The sequence below is a fragment of the Equus asinus genome, chromosome 20, assembly GCF_041296235.1.
Source record: "Equus asinus isolate D_3611 breed Donkey chromosome 20, EquAss-T2T_v2, whole genome shotgun sequence".
In the NCBI taxonomy this organism is placed as follows: Eukaryota; Metazoa; Chordata; class Mammalia; order Perissodactyla; family Equidae; genus Equus; species Equus asinus.
Window position 1 is genome coordinate 85,717,201 of NC_091809.1, and position 20,430 is coordinate 85,737,630.

The 20,430-nt window shown below is 40.7% G+C and overlaps 1 protein-coding gene across 1 annotated transcript in view; it reads right to left on the minus strand.

Moving 5' to 3' along the window:
- RNF121 (ring finger protein 121) overlaps nt 1–20,430 on the minus strand; it is a 77,212-nt gene that overhangs the window by 17,001 nt on the left and 39,781 nt on the right. The window contains exons 4-5 of the mRNA XM_014841992.3: nt 3,822–3,976; nt 1,021–1,128 (exon numbers count right to left, since the gene is read on the minus strand). Of these exons, the coding sequence (XP_014697478.1) occupies nt 1,021–1,128; nt 3,822–3,976 (263 nt within the window). The remainder of the gene's footprint in view (nt 1–1,020; nt 1,129–3,821; nt 3,977–20,430) is intronic.

Below are 20,430 nucleotides of genomic sequence, written 5' to 3' on the forward strand. Positions count from 1 at the left end.
ACTAAAGTGAAAAACAACCTAAGTGCCCAACAGTGGAGCAGGACTAAACTTTCTAGAACTATTTCCTTAGAAATCTGACACAGGTGGAATGTCAGCTGTGTTACAAAGCAACAATGCTTCTATGTCAAACATGATCTGTGATTAGTACACTGCATCCGGACTGCGAGATTCTTACAACTCGATGTGTTCCTTAGGGAGGTAGGGGGCTTCTGGGCCACAGATCACCCATCTGTGAGGTCTCATTCCCTCACAGCTCAGCCCTGGGACTACTGTAAAGACTTGTGCAGACACTGTCCCTGTTGTTTCCTGTCTTGTATCCTTCTAGGTGGGTCTGTTGCCAGCTGTGGCCAACTTGTCGCATGAGTTCGACTGTCTAGTCTAGGGGTTGGCAAACATTCTCTGTAAACGGTCAGATAGTAAATATTTTAGGTTTTGTGGCCCATATAGCCTCTGCCACAACATAGCCTCTGCCACAACTCTGCTGTTTTAGTGCAAAAATAGCCATAGACAATGTGTAAACAAATGAGTGTGATGTGTTTCAGTAAAAAAACTTTTTATGCTGTAAAAATAGGTGGTTGCCAATTTGGCCCACACGACATAGTCTGCTAACTCCCAGTCTCCTTGAACATAAAACCACTCAGGTAGAATGGATGTTGCAATAAATAGTATACACAAGGACAAGGAAAATCGTTCTATTAGGGTGATCGAGTTATGGGTACTGGCTATAATCATCATTATGCTTACTTTTCTTATTACACTTTTCCACTAAAACGTAAATTCTTGGAAAATATAATCACTGATTTGGGTGGGACTCTGACTTTATATATATCCAGACATTCCCTTCTCTTGGCCAGCACAAATCCTGAAGGGCCCACCCTCCTATCCCTCACAGCCCAGGTCTTCTCTCCTGGGTGCCATGTCCCCCTTGTTAACACCCAAGACTTGCAGCAGGAAGAAAGGTACATCTCACCAGCTCCTCCTCCCCAAACACCAGCAAAGACCAAAGTAAAGGGTACTCACTTGAATAATAAGTTAAGACCAAAGAGGGTAAACATGACAGCCATGTAGCCAACGATGCCAGTGGCATAGCTGATTTTATAAATCAGCAGGAACCACTTATAAACCAACCTGGAGAAAGGAGAGAAAATTAGTACAGCTGGCTCAGAAAACTCTGGGCAAGAGGCCTCTGGACCACCAGAATACTTATTCTCACATCAATGGGGACATCAGGTTCTTTGCTAAAGACTTAGTGAGCAACTTCAGTTACTGTACAAAGCTGGTCACTCCCTTAATTACAGAAGCACCTCCACACACCAGGGAGCTAGTGCTTTGTATTTTCCTGGTCTCAGACTAAGAGAAGAAAAGAGGGCTTTAAAAGGAGGTTTCAGCCTCAAAGAAAGAGCACAGCTGACCTCAGACAGCTACGTCTTCTCAAATTCAGGTTAGTTGGATAAGGAAGTGAAAAACTAGTTACCACAGCTATGCTCAGAAGGGAACAAATGGGTTGTTCTCGCCAGGAAAGAATTCAAGCAAAGATGAATAAGACATAGAATTAGCTACAAGCTTTTGTACATGGGCATGGTTAGTCTGAACACTACTTTGCTCCTATCCACAGGCCAATAAATGAAATGGATGATGTCTAATGAACTTGGTTCTGAAATGATTTTTTTCTGGAAGAGAAGGGGTCTGTAGGGAGGCACTCAAAGAACACCTTTGAACTGGATGTATGTGCGTGATGGTGGTGGTGGTGTGGAGCAGGGTTGTGCAGTACTTCTGAAGGAGGAGCACTGTTCCCTACAAGCCAATAAAAAGCAGTGTGGAATCTGGCTGGCTGACCCCAGCTAGGTTCAGAGGAAAGATGGTTCCCTGAATGTACCAGAGCCTTTTAAATGCTATGGAGGTAGGTCCCTGATATCAGGATATCATCTGTCTGTGATAAGAGGTATTGAGCAATTAGAAATTTGCTTGGATAACCACAAGCCTACTTGTTACTGCCAACCCTGCAGGGAGGAAGCTCAGGGTCCCTGCCTGCGCCTCCCTGCTGTGGCTAAGCAAGGGGTCATGGCTTCTCAGGCTAGAGAAAGGCCCCAAACATCTTGCAGTGCCTGATCCCAAAGACCACACACAGCTCCATTATCTGGTGTTTGCACTGATCAGATGGGAGTGAGATACAGTGGAAAGGATGTGGAATCTGGATTAAGTGAGGTTTATTAGCTGGGTAAGCCCAGGTAAGTCACATCACCTCTCTGAGACAAGTTTACTTACTTGTAAAATGGGAAAACCGTGCTACCTTTCTCTCTGGATTGTACAGAGCCCATTTCCTGGTATATATATCACGTGCCCAATAAATGCCAAAAGAATAAACGTGGATGTTTATGAAAGTGCTTAGAAGCTATAAAGCACTATCAATGTTAGTTATTATTATCTAAAACCTCCCATGTTATAGACACATTTTCAGTAATTTTAGCTGGAAGATGATACTATTTATTACTTGGTGACTCCTAACATGCTGTATTACACTTTTTCTTTCTATCACTCTATATTAGGTAGCAACTATCATCACATTTTTAGGGATAAAGAATTCAAGGCTCAGAAAAGTGAAGTCACACAAGTCATAAAATTAACAAGTGGCAGGGCTGGGGTTTCCATGCCACATCCATCCGACCCCAGAGCCTATTATCTTCTGTAACGACCCTTAACATAAAGTAAATGGCCATAGCCAGAGAGGAGCTTCTGGATCACTGACTGCACCTTAAAGATAAATTTTACTTTGTACGATGAAACTCAGAAGGCCAAAGAAAGCCTTGCAGTAAAAGGAACATAAAATGCATGGGAAAAAGAGTAACTTAAAATTGGAAGACTTTGGATCGAGTAGTCACAACTTTGAGGCTGGCCAGTTCCTCTGCTGGGCTCTCCTGGACCTGTACACACGTCTCTCAGAGCACTTACCAACTGTACTGAGACAGCTGCTTTCTCGTCCATCTCCTCCATTAAACCGAGCACTCCTTGAGGGCAGGGACCATGTCTTATCCAGCTCTGTATCCCCAGCGCTCAGCACAGGGCCTGACACATAGCAGGTGCTTGTTGAATGAATGAATGAGAAAATCTCTTTCTTTCTGTCAAGTACAGATATTAAATGACCTCACAAGCTGGTTGGGAGGATCAAATGAGAAATGCATTTGGATAAAATACAAAGAATTATATAGGCAGGGGCTGCTTTGTAACCCAAGAAGGCAGTATTGTTTGATAGAAAACTGCAAATTCGCTGAGATTCATTCATTCAACAAAAATTCAGACAGGCTCCTATGTGCCAGGCCCTGTGGCAGGGCCCGGATATACAGTGACAAATAAAATGGAGGTGGCTCCTGATCTCACAGTTACAGTTTAGTGGGGGAGATAGACACTCAAAATAATATTTAGTTATAAATTGCAGTAAGTTCTATAAAGGAAAACTACAGGGCACTATGAAAGAATATAACAGAAAATCTAATTTAGAGATCAGAAAAGGGTTCACAGAAGAAAATAACATTTAAAATGAGACCACAATGATCACCAGGATTTGCTTACTTATTCTGTTTGGTTTTAACATAAACAGACCTTGGTATAAACCATAAGGTAAGCTATAGGGAATATTTTGAGGTTTTTATCTGTGAAGGTGGGGGGGTAGGTCTCCCAATCAGCTTGTTTTGGTGGGGCCCTGTGCCAAGTAATCTTGGCAGACAAAAACTGCAATTGTTTCAGTCTAAACCCACCTCCCTCTCATGCATCCCAACCCATTAGCCTCAGGAAATCTAGCTCTTCCCCACCACCCAAACTCTCACCTTGGGGTTGTCTGTACTAGTGGTTTTCGGGTGGCTCGGAAGGTGACAAAGGCTGTGACAGCAGAGAACAAGATCCAGATCACTAGGAACCTCCACCAGTGCAGCTTCACTGTGAAATAGAGGGGAACAACCCACATCTGAAAGAGGGTCACCATCTGAAACACAAACACAAGCACTTCAGCTCTTGGCAGCACCCTCTGCAACTCCATGCGCAAGTCCAGAGTGCATCTTGTGTGTTCCATTTTCACCTGATCCTTTCTGACATTTCTAATTTTTGATAAGGGCACTCCCTAATGATCTAAGTTAGAAACCTGGGACCATGCTTGACACCTCCCTTTCATCCCTCACCCAACTGTTTATTGTATATGTTCTTTCCTTTCCATTTGAGCCTTTGCTATCGCTTGTCTGGCCAACTGCAACAACCTCTTTGGTAAGTCTCCCCACATTCAGTGTCTCCCCCTCCAATCTATGCCCCTCCCACGAGCACTGGAGTGGTATCTCACAGACAGTCTTTTTTTTTTTAATAGATGTTCATTGACTCTTACTCTTAACTCAGCTCCCTCTTGTTTTTTTTTTTTTTTTTAGGAAGATCAGCCCTGAGCTAACTGCTGCCAATCCTCTTTTGCTGAGGAAGACTGGCCCTGAGCTAACATCCATGCCTATCTTCCTCTACTTTATACATGAGACGCCTACCACAGCATGGCGTGCCAAGTGGTGCCATGTCCGCACCCGGGATCCGAACTGGTGAACCCTGGGCCGCCTAAGCGGAACATGTGAACTTAACCGCTGTGCCACCGGGCCGGCCCCATCACAGACAGTCTTGAACATGCCATTCCCTGCTTAGAAGCCTCTAAGGGTCCCTTGCACATAGGCTAAGATCCCACATGCTTAGACAGGCAGTCAAATCCCCCACAATGTTACCCCAACTATCATTTCAAGGGCCATCTCTACCTCTCCTTCTGCCCTTACTCAGGCTGTCCCCTTCAGGCTAAAACATCCTTCCCACCTGCCTTTCTACCGGATGGGATCACATCCAAGACAAATGAGGCCTCCAGTCTCCTTTCTAGGCAGAATGAGTCATGACTTTCTAGTGCTCCAAAAGCATTTTCTTTTCTACCATCATTCCGGTGCTTGTCTAGAGTATGAGGCAAGATTCTCATTCATTCTCTACCTGAATGTAAGCTCCTTGAGAACAGGGACTAGACCGTATTCATCTGTTTCCTCTGTGCTAGAAAACTGTCTGGCATTTGACAGATCCTCAATAAATTCAGATAAATAAGAGGAAAGCAACACTAGACCCTGAGAGGGAGGTACATTTCTATTTTAAAGAATGCCTATTTTACTTTTTCCTCCTTCAGATCTTTACCTCAGACTTGTTAGCTGAAGAGTTCCAAAAGTATAAAACAATTCGAAGTCAGAAGTGTGGACTCATTACCAGTCTTCTGCTCCCAGTGCCTCTTAACTCCCTCCCCCAACCACCCAGTTTTCACTAGACGTTGCTCTTCTCAGGTGAGTAGCAGGTGTAAAAAAAATATAATTAGCACTCAATGGAGGCTTTCCTCCTGATGTCATCAAATAAAATGAGAGAAGATTAAAGAAAAAAAAGGAGGGAGGGCGAGCCCGTGGCCGAGTGGTTAAGTTTACACGCTCCGCTTCGGCAGCCCAGGGTTTTGCCAGTTTGGATCCTGGGCGCAGACATGGCACCACTCATCAGGCCATGCTGAGGCGGTGTCCCACATAGCACAACCAGAGGGACAGACAACCAGAACATACAACTATGTATTGTGGGGCTTTGGGGAGAAGAAGAAGAAAGGAAAAAAAAGATTGGCAACAGATGTTAGCTCAGGTGCCAATCTCAAAAAAAAAAAAAAGGGAGAGTGGCTATGGAGAAGAAAATGGTAGCAAGTTTCCTTAAGTTCCATAGTATAGAAACTTTCGAGAAAGTACTTACTCTTGGGAATTTCTAGACCAACGGTGACCAATCAAAAAATAATGTGAGGGCCAGCCTGGTGGCGCAGCGGTTAAGTGTGCACGTTCCGCTTCTCGGCGGCCCGGGGTTCGCTGGTTTGGTTCCCAGGTGCGGACATGGCACCGCTTGGCATACCACACTGTGGTAGGCGTCCCACATATAAAGTAGAGGAAGATGGGCATGGATGTTAGCTCAGGGCCAGGCTTCCTCAGCAAAAAGAGGAGGACTGGCAGTAGTTAGCTCTGGGCTAATCTTCCTCAAAAAAAAAAAAAATGCAAGTCACATATGTAATTTTAAGTTTTTTAGTAGCTACGTTAAGAAAAAACAAAAAGAAACAGATGATATTAATTTTAATAATATATTTTATTTAACCCAATATACCCAAAGCATTACCATTTCAACATGTACTCAATATTAAAATTATTTTTTGTATTATTATATTATTATTTTGTATTTTTTGTAAGTTTTTGTATTTTTTTGCGTTAAGGTTTTTGAAATCCGATGTGTATTTTTATTTCCAGCATATCTCAAAAGAGACTAGTCACATTTCAAGTGCTCAACAGCCGCATGGTGGCTACCATATTGGATAATGCAGCTTAGAGTACCTTTTTAGTGTGTAGTTGTCTGTAGCTACTATTCTCTTATAGACTGCTCTGTGGCAAGAAATAGCCTGAGTTTTTCAGTGTTCCTTTAAATACAAAAAAAAAAAAGAGAGAGATAGTGAGAAAAGAATGGTGAGCAGAGCACTTGCTTTAGCGCTTCCAGCTCTGTGTGCTCACTGGTGCTGGCTGCTGGTCAGTGAACAGTGTAGCCTCAGCATCAATTCTACACTATAGCAACCCCAGTGACTCTCTGAATGAGGCATTCTAAAATATTCTGGCCTTACATAAAAGGTGTGGAAGCACCAGGATGTACTAACAAATGACTACCCCAATAATGCTCCAAGAGACATTCTAGGAGATACTGGGAGGAGGCTAGGAAAAGATGTGAGAACAAACAACTGCAGATTATTGAAATTAGGGGATAAGGCAACCAGAATCATCATACTAAAAGGGGGTAGATGGAGACGGGATGTGGAAAGAAGGGTACAGGGTCTTTAGCCTTCACATTGTTTGCTTTAACAGGCTCATGGGATGTTTACAAACAGGAGGCCCAGAGAAGAGGGAAGAATCAAATCATGTGGTCCGGCCACACTTGTCCTCTCTGAGAAAGAACAGGAATTCCTGGTCTCCTTCCAGCTTTTCCAAAAACTTGACTGTCACATAAAAACAACCAGCTGCGCTATAGCCTCTTTCCCACTCCCCACCAATCATCAAGAGCCTGTTCTGAGGGAGACTCTAGTCAAGATACTTTTCTCTATATGAGCTGCATCTCTGCACATTTTGGAGGTGGTGAGAGGCAGAGGACCTGGATTCTATTCTGGGTTGAACAAAGACATAATTAGGAGTAAATCTGTGCATCACTGTAAAAGGAATGAAAAATCTTGCCTTGTTTTAGAACTTTCAGACATGAAACTTTAAGGGTGTAAAGCTACACAACTCACCCCATGAAAAAAAGAGAAATAGAGAGGAAAGGAAAAGAAGGAATTTAAGGACAGAATTAGGCTCTTTGAAACCAGATGGCCCAGTAGAAGACCAGCAGGCCTGGGTACTAGTTCTGTTCTGCCTCCAACTCACTGGGTCGCCCCAAGGAGGTTCTGTCTCCTTGAAGGAGGGGTTTGACTTGATTTTTCAAACCCGTGCAAGTTCTAACATGCTATGGTTCTGTTAAGCAGCCTTGTATCTCAGACTTCCTGGAAGAGTGGAGGCAACGTTCACTCATTTATCCATCAAGCATTTACTTTGTATTTAATGGGAAGAGGAATGCAGACATAATGTGACCTCTAGTCCCTGTCCTCAAGGAGCTAACAGTCTAGCAGCAGGAGAAAAACTAAATCAAATGCTTACTTTAATGATTCTCTTCATCTTTAGACCCTTTCTAGAAGTCCAAACAGAAATCATTACAGAACAAATTAACAAAGTGGAACGATATCATATAGTGAAATGATCAGAAATTTTAGAACGAAAGAGTTCTAGATATGAATCCCAATACAGCTATTTACTGTGTTACTTTAGGCAAGTCACTTAACCCTGATAAGCCTCAGTTTTCTGAACTGTAAAATGAGATTAACAGTATCTACTCTCATAAGGTTGTATGGGTTAAGTGAGTTTAATGCAAGGAAAGCTCTTAAAACAGTGCCTAACAAGCTAAGCACTCAATATAAGTAATGTAATAAACATAAGGTAAGTGTTCATCGTAATAGCTCTTATATTTAAATGGAAGCAATGTATATAAGACAACAAGCACAGGGCATAATTCATAGTAAGCGTTCAGTAGATGAGAGCTCTCATTACGGCTTCACCGATGGAAACTGCATAGAGTCACATACATAAGGGAGCAAAGACTGCAATGAGGCAACCACAATAATCAACATATTGAAAGTGGTGAGGTTACAGTAATTTCTTTATAATGTTTAATTTGTCCTTTCCAGGAAAAATAAATGATCTAAAAACACAAAGCAAGGATTTGAGGCCACTTTCAGTCATCCAGGCACTCTCCACTAGGGAGCCTTGAAAGCCAGTTTCTGCTCAGGGCCGAGAAGGCAGGTGCAGGGGCGGGAGCCCAGCGCCTGACCGGGGCAGGGCAGAGGGGACAAGTGAACAGCACAGTCTACCATGTGAAAAATGGTAAGTTACAACTTTGCCTGGTTAATTTTCTTTACTTGTTTCTACTGCAGTATTTATTGGCATTTTGTTTCATAAATAAGTTGAAGCTTCTTCCTTAAAGAAGGCATTTTTAACAGCTAGCTTGGCAATAAATGGCTGAAAGCTACGCAAGATTCTCAGAACAATGGCAGGGACTCTAGTGCCATCTGGTGGCAACACTTTACGCAATATATTTGGTTCAACAGCTTGCTCAAGTACTTGTGCCTGATGCTGTGAAATGCCCAAAATAATGAGAAGCTTTGACCCTAATTTCTCTTCCAAGGTTTGGGATGATGAGACATAAACACATAAATTGGGCAGCCATGCAGTGCATCAAGTAGCGACATGAGAGTTCAGAGGAGACATGCAGCCATGTGGGCAGTAGCTGTCAAGGAAGATTGCCCGAAAGAGGCAGAGCTCTGGTTCTGGAGGAGGCTTGGATTTGACCAGGTGGAGAGAGAAAGAGAAAGCCATTCATCCTTCTTTCCTTGAACCTGCAAATATGACAGTTGAAGTGAAGACTAGTCTAAAACCAACTCACTAATTCATTCAACAAACATTTACTGAGGGATAATCCCAGCTTCTCCCTCTGGAAGGCAAGAACAGCAATATCCCACTTATCTCCCCACAAGACTACACAGTTGAGATCATGATATTAGATGCTAACAGTAAGAGCTAACCCATATTTAAATAGACTATTTTTTTCAGTCAAGAGCCTACCATTACAGGAAGGAGTGTTGGTAGACATGAAATTCTCTCTTTTTTTTTTGTGAGGAAGATTGTCCCTGAGCTAACATCTGTGCCAATCTCCCTCCATTGTGTATGTGGGATGCCACCTCAGCATGGCTTGACAAGCAATGTGTAGGTCTGCACCTGGGATCCAAACCCATGAACCCCAGGGAGCGGAAGCAGAGTGTGCAAACTTAACCACTACACCACTGGGCTCGCCCCGATGATTATTTCTAATCCATGTGAACGTGGATAAGACAACCTCTAGTTTTCTTTCATCTAAGAAACTATAATTCATGAAACGCAAAAGAGCTCCAGACCACATCTTTCCCTGGGCACCAGCTGCTTTGCCAGTCTACTGATGCTTGGCACTTCTGGTTTTGAGGATTCTCATCACTTCTCTATCTCTCTATGTTGGGGAGCAGGGATCACCCACCATACTTGGCTGAAAAGGAACACTGAGAATGAAATGAATACTACAAGTCCAGGTAGTAGAACAAAGTAAGAGATAGCTAATAGAACAATCAGCTTGAAAAGAATGGTGATAAGTGGACAGAGGTCACCTGGAGGGAGGTGTTTGGGATAAGCTTCCCAGCTCTGGTCAATTTCATGAACGATCTGGATGAAAAAACTGTGGATATCACAAAGCTGGGGGAAGGGGAGAAGGCAGTGAACATGGAAGACAGAAAAAGCAAGATCCAAAATAAAGCTTGCTTCTAGAGTTCTTCTAACTCTTAACATCTATGAGCTAAGAAGCTGACATGATAAACCAAAGCCATATGATGAAACCTAACCATGTACCCAAGTATAGGATGGGGAAGGAGTTGCTTAATAGAAGCTCGCGTGAAGCAGATCTAGGGGTTTCAGTTGACCACCAATAGTCAGGGAATATATGCCAACAGGGTTTCTGCCAAAAAAGCCAAGGCAACTTTAGGCTGCTTAACTAGGAATATACCCAGAATGAAGGAGGCAGCAGCTCTGCTGTTCTCTGCTCTGTCAAAGCAGACCTGGGGCCCTGGGATGAGGTCTTGAGACCACACTGTACAAAGAACCCTGACGAATAAGCATGGCCATAAGGGAGCAGCCAGGATTACAAAGAAACCAAATCACATAAGGAACGGCTGAAGGCATTGGGTATGAGGCCCAGAGAAGACTACGAAAAGGCATGGCTGTTACCATCAGTTATCTGAAGATAATCCAGAGGCCCAGGGAGCAGATATATACAGTGTAGTTTCTGTGACCTGGCAGACTCCACATATTGCCAGAATACTCTACAGGGCAGAAACTTGATTGGCAATTCCCTCCTACCACACCCCTGGTAACACTCATCCTTACCATATGAGGCAGGCCATTCCATTGCTAACAGATGAGCTAGACAGTTCTTCCCTGATGCTGATCTGAAAATTCTGCCTTTGTGTCCCTTCTGCCTCTGGGTCTAACTCTTGTCCTTCAGAGAGGCACAGAGTAAATTTACTCCCTGTTTCTTATGACTACTCTCCTAATACCTAGGATTATGCCTTCTTTCCCAAGTCTTCTCTCCAGGCAAAAGAGTTAGTCAAGCAGTCATTTAACAAACACTGAACACCAGGCTAAGGAGTGAAGAATTCAGAGATAAAAAACAAAACCTCCTCAAGAACTTAAGTCTACTGAGGAGAAACAAGCAACTATAATGCAGTATGATAAGAGCTATAATGGAGTAAGCCCTGGTGGCCAAGGAAGTACAGAGGAGAGGTGCCTCATCCAATGTGGGGGAACCAGGGAAGGCTTCCTGAAGAAAGCACATTTGATCTCTGTCTTGATAGCCTAGTAGGTGCAGGTGGAGAAAGACATCATGATGAGGGAACACGGTACCCTTGACAGAGGACAACTAGTCCTTGAAGGAGGGAAGAGAAATGAGCCCAAAGAGGTAGGCAAGGCTCAGAGGAGGCTGATGTATATATCACACTTAGAAGCTGTTGTTATATTCTGAGGAGCAAAGTTTTTCTTTCTCACAGAAAGTGGATTACAACCCTTTACCATTTTAGTCAGCATTCTCTAGTCACATTCTAGGACCCCTCTTAATGTCTTGGTCTGAGAAAAATCTATACAGTACTTTAAAGATTTCCAGGTAGGAGATTTTGCCACTCATCTATTCCAGGACGGATAGCAGTTCAGGGGTTAGGAGTTTGAAAAGATTCTACATTTGGTAACAGAGATGATGAAAGCTTCTCCTTGGAGATCTTTAAAAATAGGATAGACACTTTTCCAGGTATAAACATTCTTTCCCCTGACATCCCTGAGGGAGGTAAGGGGTGAATAATATTAGACTCTCTGACTAGATGATGAAAACTGAGCTACAGAGGCCAAAAAGCAAGTCTGGCTTGGGCTAGGTTTCCAACCCAGATCTTCCATCTCCCAAGTCCTGCCTCCCTGTGCCATTTACTGAGCTTGTGGGGAAACTCTGGAAAGGCTGAGGAGGCAAGATGATGGAGAGTAAAGCGAGTGGGTTGGGGGGGAATACTTGAAATGCCTGGAGGAAAATCAGGGGGATAAAAACAGAAATGACCATTGCAGAAACCGACAGTAATTTCTGGAAGCTTTTGAGGAATCTCAAAACATGGTTGAGTGCTCTATGGGAAGAGCAGTTAACCAAGAATCAGATTTCGGTTTTATGTCCAGCTCTCTAATTTAATGGTCATGTGCTCCAACAAGTCACTGCAGGATTCTGCACCTTGGTTTACTAATCTGAAAAATGGAGATAAATCCCTACCCCATCTACCACATAAAGCTGCTGTGAGGTTCCAACGAGACAGCAGATGAGAAAAGTATTTTTTTAAACATCAACAAATTGAAACTATAAGCAGTTTAAGGTAGTACTATTGTTGCTGTTATTGACAAGAATAGTACCTGAAATTTAGATACAGAAAACAGTAGGCTCTCTTGCTCCCAAACAGCAGCTAATTTAGACAAAGTTTCTCTTCTTTTAAGGTGAAGGTTGGACTTGGGCTCCTAAATTAGAGAGAGAAGTTTCACACTTTTCACAGTGAAAGGGAGGAGGCTGGCACACTTGCTCATAATCGGTCTTATGGCTGGCAACATCCTTGCTGCTCTAGCTCCTAGAATTTAGGACTGTTTCTCATCAGGGGTGAATTTGCTCCCCAGGGGACATTTGGCAATATCTGGAGACATTTTTGGTTGTCACAAATGGGGGACGTGTGCTACTGGAATCTAGTGGGTAGAATCCAGAGATACAATCCAAGGACAGCCCCTCGACAAAAATAAAAAATTATCTGGCCCAAAATGTTAATAGTCTCCCTATTGAGAAAGCTGGTCTAGGAAAGGAGAGCTAGTATTTTTCCACCCAGTGGTCATGGGTGCCCACTGAAAGGCACTGGTAAAGAACAGAAAAAGTCACTCAGTACGAGAGAAATGGAGCCTTACCAAATAATCCCGTCATCTGTTGGCATGCCAGCAGAAGCATTTTTTTGAAAACTCTGATGGCTAATCCCAAACAACCCTAGTTTCTACTACTCGACAACGTTCTCTGGGGAGCTGTTTTGTTTTGATTCTTTTTTAATCCCATTCCTCACCCTGCCACATTCTAATATGTTTAATATGTACATTTTTGTTTGTATCTGTTCTTACAAACAGTACATTTTTTATTTATTAAATGACACTGTATCTTTCTGTTATTTTTTCCCTTCTCGGTACTATGCTTTTAAGGTCCACAAGTTATTATGGGTACACCTAATGTGTTGCTTTTAACTGCAACAGAATGTCATGATATGCATCCACCACACTTTACCTATTTATTCAGAGACAGACATTCAGATTGCCACCAACTCCTCAATTAACCGCCACAACTAACACATGAATACCCTCTCACGTGTCCCCTTAGGATGTGTCACAGGATATGTATATATTCCATCTAACTGCATAGTGCCATGCTGCTCTTCACAATGCCTGCACCAGTCTTCCTTCCAACAAAGAAGGCACAAAGGTTCCTATAGCCTCTGATCCCTGGCAATACTTAGCAATATCCAGGTTTCTAGTTTCTAGCCAATGTAATAGACGTAAAGTGATATCTCAGTGTTGTGTTTGTGTGCATTCCTCTAATTACTAAGGACTTTGAGCATCTCTTTTGAGTCCACCTCCTTGATGGACTTTTGGATTTTGTCTTCTGTAAATCATATCCTGTTCATATCCATTGCCCATTTTTCTATTGGAGTTGCTGTGTTTTTACTTGTTGATTTGTAGGAGCTCTTTTTTATGGTCTAGATATTAATCTAGTGTCAGTTTTAATCATTACTAATCTCCCATTCTGTTAGCAGTTAACTTTGCCTATGGCATCCTTTATAGAACAAAATCTTTAATCTTAATATAATCAAATTTATCAAATCTTTATTTGCCTACATATTTTTTATTAACTTCATAATCTGTCTTTGATAATTGGTCTTTAATCTATCTTGAGTCTCCTTTGTATGCAGTGTTATGTAGAAATCTAGTTTTAAATAGCTCTATATGGTGAGCCAGTTTTCTCAGCACAATCTACTTAACAATGAGTATTTTCTTCATTGATTGGTGGTTACCCCTTTATTGTATATTAAGTTCCCAATATACATGGAGCTGTCTCTAAGACTGTCACTCTGTTCCACTGGTTTATTTGTCTACTCTTATGGTATGTCTTAATATCCAAGTAAGGTAAGTCCCTGTCTTGGGAATTGCTTTCTTTCTTGCCTTTTATTTTTGAACTTCAGGTAAAGGAAAAAAATAAATTAATCAGAATCTTTGCTAATGAACATTCTCATCATGAGTCCACGCATGGACCACTTTTAATTTTTTTAATTATTTTTAATTGTGGCAAAAAAAACACCTAACATAAAATTTACCATCTTAACCATATTAAGTGTACAGTTTAGTAGTGTTAAATACATTCACACTGTTGTGCAGCAGATCTCCAGAACTTTTTCATCTTGCAAAACTAAAACCCCATACCTATTAACAACTCCTGTTTGTCTCTCTCCCCCAGCCCCTGGAAACCACCATTTTACTTTCTATCTCTATGAATCTGTAGGTATCTCATATAAGTGGAAGACAGATATAAGTATTTGTCATTTTGTGACTGGTTTATTTCACTTAGCATAATGTCCTGAAGGTTCATCCGTGCTGAAGCATGTGAGAGAATTTCCTTCCTTTTTAAGCTAATTATTTTTTAATAATATGATATTGAATCTACCACCCAACATAGGAACTGGAACATCTAAAATGACTTTTAGCTGCGTCCTCTTGTCTATCCTAACCTCCAGTCTTCCATCCAACATCAGCACTATCTTGATTCTTAATTTTATCATTGACTTGCTTTTTAAAATATGGCCTTATGGGCCCAAGGTTTCGCTGGTTCGGATCCTGGGCACAGACATGGCACCGCTCATCGAGCCATGCTGAGGTGGCGTCCCACATGCCACAACTAGAAGGACCCACAACTAAAAATATATAACTATGTACCATGGGGCTTTGGGGAGAAAAAGGAAAAATAAAATCTTTATCTAAAATATGGCCTTATCACAATATACATATTTTTAAAACACTGTTTAGTTTTCATCGTTTTTGGCTTTCTAGAAAAAGTATCAAGCTATAAGTAGTCTTCTGGGACTCTTTTCACTCAATATTATATTGCTAAGATTCATCTTTGCCATTATTTATAACTATAATTGATTATTTTTTATATGTATTATTTTATAAGTTATATAATATTCCATTGTGAGAATATATCACAACTAACTTATCCATTATATAAGTTAGTTATAAATGACCTATATCTGGGAATTGGGTCATTTTCAAGTTTTGCTCTTACAAATAGCAATAAGTGCTATGAAAATTCCTCCTAGGACACACGTGCAAAAGTTTCTTTTGGTATATACTTAGGAATTAAACTCCTAGATCACAGGGAACTTGTCTATTCAACTCTACAAACTATTTCAAAGTAGTTTCGGGGCCAGCCCCGTGGCCAAATGGTTAAGTTCGTGCACTCCGCTTCAGCAGCCCAGGGTTTCGTCAGTTCAAATTCTGGGCGGGGACATGGCACTGCTCATCAAGCCATGCTGAGGCGGCATCCCACATGCCACAACTAGAAGGACCCATAACTAAAAAATACACAACTATGTACCGGGGGGCTTTGAGAGAAAAAGGAAAAAGTTAAAATAAAATCTTTAAAAAGTAGTTTCTCTATGAAGGAAACATTAAGTGAGCACAGCCCCTAGCATGGGGCTATAAAGGATCAAAAGAATATCTGCTGATTGAAGGAGCTGGCCCAGTGGTGTAGTGGTTAAGTTCATGTGCTCCACTTTGATGGCCCAGGGTTTGTGGGTTTGGATCCCAGCACGGACCTACACACCACTCATCAAGCCATGCTGTGGCGGCATCCCACATACAAAATAGAGGAAGGTTGGCAGAGATGTTAGCTCAGGGACAATCTTCTTCACCAAAAATAAAAAGAAAGAAAGAAAAAGAAAATCTGCTGACTGAACAAATAAATAGACATCATGGAAGAGTGGGGAGAGCATGGGACTCAGTTGGACTGGGTGTGAATCCTGACTCTGCTAATCACTGGTTGCGTGAGGCTCAGTTAATCTCTTTGAGCCTCAGTCACTTGATCCATACAATGGCAAAAACAATCCTATATACCTCACAGCAAAATACTTGGCACATTGTAAAGTACTCAACAAATGGTAGGTGGTGTTATGATGTTTATAAATAGTGAAGTTCATACCTTGGCAATGTCCCAACTATATTTCTGCTCTGCGTCTCCTCCCTGGAAGCCACCTTTAACCTAGTGCAAATCTGAGGACAAGTACCCCAAGAATTGTAAAACTGGTAGCTACAGCTAGTACCTAAAATCTGTCTAGGCAGGGAGAAGAACTTTAGATGCAGGATAGTTTATAAATCTAGTCTATAAAGATTTCTGAACCAATTCTATAAATAAAATCAGATGGCAAACAGGAAAGATACCTGCAGCATACACGTCAAAAGGCTTATTCCTAATATACAAAGAGCTCTTATAAATCAAGAATCCTAAGCTCTTATAAATCAATAAGACCAAATATACCACATGGCTCAGGCGTGAATAACATGTCATAATAATGAAAATAGTGAATATTTATTTAACTAAAAATTGGGAGGAGGAAAAGTGTGTTTGTGGGGTAAGCAGTATAAGATAATTATCATCTTCCATAGTAGGAAGTCAATACATAATATTTAAAAGTAAAATTATTTATACACACACTCAATGTTATTTAAAACTACAGATATTGTATCAGAAAACAACTGAAAAAGTTAACAGTTGTTGCCACTGACCTAAGACTCAGGGACGGATCGAGTTGGTCAGAGGTCTGATGGGTTTTGTTTTTTAAGCCTTGCAGAACGACTTAACTTTTGAAACTATGATATGTATTACCCTGATAAAAGCTGAAATATCAAATATAAAAAATAGTCAACAATATGAACAAATGACAGATGAAACCAAATGACAAGTAAGCATGAAAACATGCTCAACCTAATAATTAAAGAAATACTTCATAAATGAGACATTTTTACCCTCTTAGATTGACAAGATTAAAAATACTGATGATTCTCTATACTTTCTTTAACACTAGGTAACAACACTTAACCTCTGTTGGTGGCATTGTAAACTGCTGTAACTATTTTGGAGGGCAATTCGACAAGATCCACTAATAATAATAATAAGACATCAATAGTAAAGACAGGTATATCTTTTGACCAGGCAATTCCATTTCTAGGAACACATTCTACAGAAACGCTTGCCAAGCTCTGCAAATTATATATGTTAAGAAATTTACTGAATCATTGCTTGCAACTGTGAAAAAAGTGTTAATTAACATGTCTATCAATAGAGATAATTTACATTTAAAAAAAATTTATTGAAAAGAGTACCATGCAGTTATTAGTTTAAAAGGATGACATACATACTAATATGGATAGATATTTGAAAGATAGTATTAGGTGGAAAATGCTGCAGAACCTAATGGATGTCATAAATATCTAAAAATGTATAAATACTAATATACACCTAGAAAAGCTGCAAGTGTGACAAATTGTTAACAGCGGTTCTCTCTGGGCACTTTTGATTTCTGTCACATACGTAATATTTGAATTTTTTATAATGAACAAGTATAACGTGTATAATCAGAACAAAAACAAAATAAAAACAGAACCAAACCTCATCCTCTGTCTCTAGTCCTCTCAGCAGAAGACAGGCCTTCACTTCTCTTAGTAATTCAATATGATACAGATTTTAGAACTGAGAGGGAGGACTTAGAAGAAGTCCAGTCAACCATTCACAAAAATCACAAAAATCCCCTCACAACCACCCTGACAGGGGGTAGTCCAGCCCCAGCTAAACACAGCTCATGATGGGAAGATCATGCCCTTCTAAGACAGTCCACTCTACCTCGGAACAGGTCTCTCCGTTGAAAATTTCTTTATACTACTACTCAGCCAAATCTGCATCCTTAAAACTCACTCCTCAGCTTTAATTTGGGCCTTTGGAGTTATATAGAATAACAACCATGAAAAAATATTTTAAAGCTTGAAGAGATTTTAGCAATCATCTAGTCTTAAACCCTCACTTTAAAGATCAAATATGAGGATGAGGAAGGAGGCTAAGAGGGAGTAAATAATTTGACCAAAATACATTGCTAACTGCTGGCCCTGCTGGTCCAGTGGTTAAGATTCAGAGCTCTCACTGCTGCTGCCCAGGTTCATTTCCCAGTCAGGGAACCATACCACCTGCCTGTCGGTTGTCATACTATGGCAGCTGGGGTACTGAAAGCTATGCCACCGGTATTTCAAATACCAGCAGGGTCACCTGTGGCAGACAGGTTTCAGCAGAGTAAGACACACAAGGAAGAAGACCTGGCCACCCAATTCCAAAAATCTGGCCATGAAAACCCTATGAATAGCAGTGGAGCACTGTCTGATATAGTACCAGAAGGGGAGAGGATGGAGCAAAAAAACCAGGTAGGGTTCAGCTCTGCTGTACACGGGGTCACTAGGAGTCAGAATCCACTCACTGGCACTAACGATAAACACTGCTAATTAGCAGTGGTGCTAGATGTAGATCTTAGATCATCTGAATCCCACCTTCAAGGCTTTTTATACCACACCAAAATTCTGTTCTTCAAAAGAACAGAAAAGAAGGTAACATTTCTCAACTCATTCCATGAGGCCAGCATTACCCTGATATCAAAGCAAGACAGATAACAAGAAAACTACAGGCCAATAACCCTTATGAATACAGACATAAAAATCCTCAACAAAATACTAGCAAACCAAACCCAGCGGCATATTAAAAGGATTACACCCATGACCAAGTGGGATTTATCCCAGGAATGCACCGCATGATCATCTCAACTGATGTAGAAAATGCATTTGAGAAGTCCAATACCCATTCATGATAAAAACACTCAACAAACTGGGAATAGAAGGAAATTCCCTCAATATGATAAAGAGCATTTATGAGATAACCACAGCTAACATCATACATAAAGACAAAAGATTGAAAGTTTTACCCTGTTCCCCTGAAAAAGACAAGGATGTCCATTTCATACTACCATTCAACATTGTACTGGAAGTTCTAGCCAGAGCAATTAGGCAAAAAAGGAAATAAAAGGCAACCAATTGGAAAAGAAGGAAAACAGATGACATGATCTAAAAGCATCTGCAAAAAAACTATTAGAGTCAATAAACAAATTCAGCAAAGTTGCAAGACACAAAATCAACACACAAAAATCAGTCATGTTTTTATATATTAACAACGAATAATATAAAAAGGAAACTAAGAAAATAATTCCAGGGTCCGGCCTGGTGGCACAGAGGTTAAATTCGCACATTCTGCTTCTTGGCAGCCCGGGGTTCACCGGTTCGAATCCTGGGTGTGGACATGGCACCGCTTGGCAAAAGCCACACTGTGGTAGGCGTCGCACGTATAAATAGAGGAAGATGGGCATGGATGTTAGCTCAGGGCCACTCTTCCTCAGCAAAAAAGAGGAGGATTGGCAGATGTTAGCTCAGGGCTAACCTTCCTCAAACAAAAAAAGAAAGAAAATAATTCCATTAGCATCCAATGCCAATAGCATGCAATTTCAATAGCATCAAAAAGAAAAAAATACTTTGGAATAAATTTAACCAAGAAGCTACAAGATTTATACATTGGAACTACAAAACATTAATGAAAGAAACTAAAGACCTAAATAAATGAAAAGACAATCTGTTTATGAATGGGAAGATTAATATGGTTAAGACAGCAATACTCCCCCAAACAAGCTATTGATTCAATGCAATCCTATCAAAATCCCCACTGCTTTTTTTGTTTTTTGCAGAAATAGGAAAGCTGAAATTATAATTAATAAGAAATTGCAAGGGACCCAGAATTGGCAAGATATTTTGAAAAAGAACAAATTTAGAGTTTTTACTCATCCCAATTTCACTACTTACTATACTGCTACAGTAATCAAAAGTGTGATAGACATAAAGATCAATGGAATAGAACTGAGAGTACAAAAATGAACCCATGTATCCTGGTCAACTGATTTTTGACAACAGTGCCAAGACCATTCAATGGACAAAGAAGTCTCTCCAATAAATGGTGCTGGGACAACTGGATATCCATATGCAAAAAAATGATGTTAGACTCTTACCTCACACCATTTACAAAAATTAACTCAAAATGGACCAAAGACCTAAATGTAAGAGCTAAAAGTATAAAACTCTTCAAAGAAAATACAGGGGTAAATCTTTATGATCTGAATTTGGCAATGGATTCTTAGATATGACACTAAGAGCACAAGCAACAAAAGAAAAAATAGATAAAATTGAACTTCATCAAACTTAAAAAATGTTTATGCATCAACTGACACTATCAAAAAAGTGAAAGGCAACCCAAAGAATGGAAGAAAATATTTGCAAATCATATATCTGATAATGGCCTAGTATCCAGACTATATAAAGCTCATACAACTCAACAATGAAAGGCCAAAAAAAAAAAACCACACCTGAAAAATGGGCCAAGAACTTGAACAGACATTTCTCCGTGGAAGATATACAAATGGCCAATAAAAACATCAAAAAAGGCTCCACATGTCTAGTGGATACCACAATGAGATACCAGTTC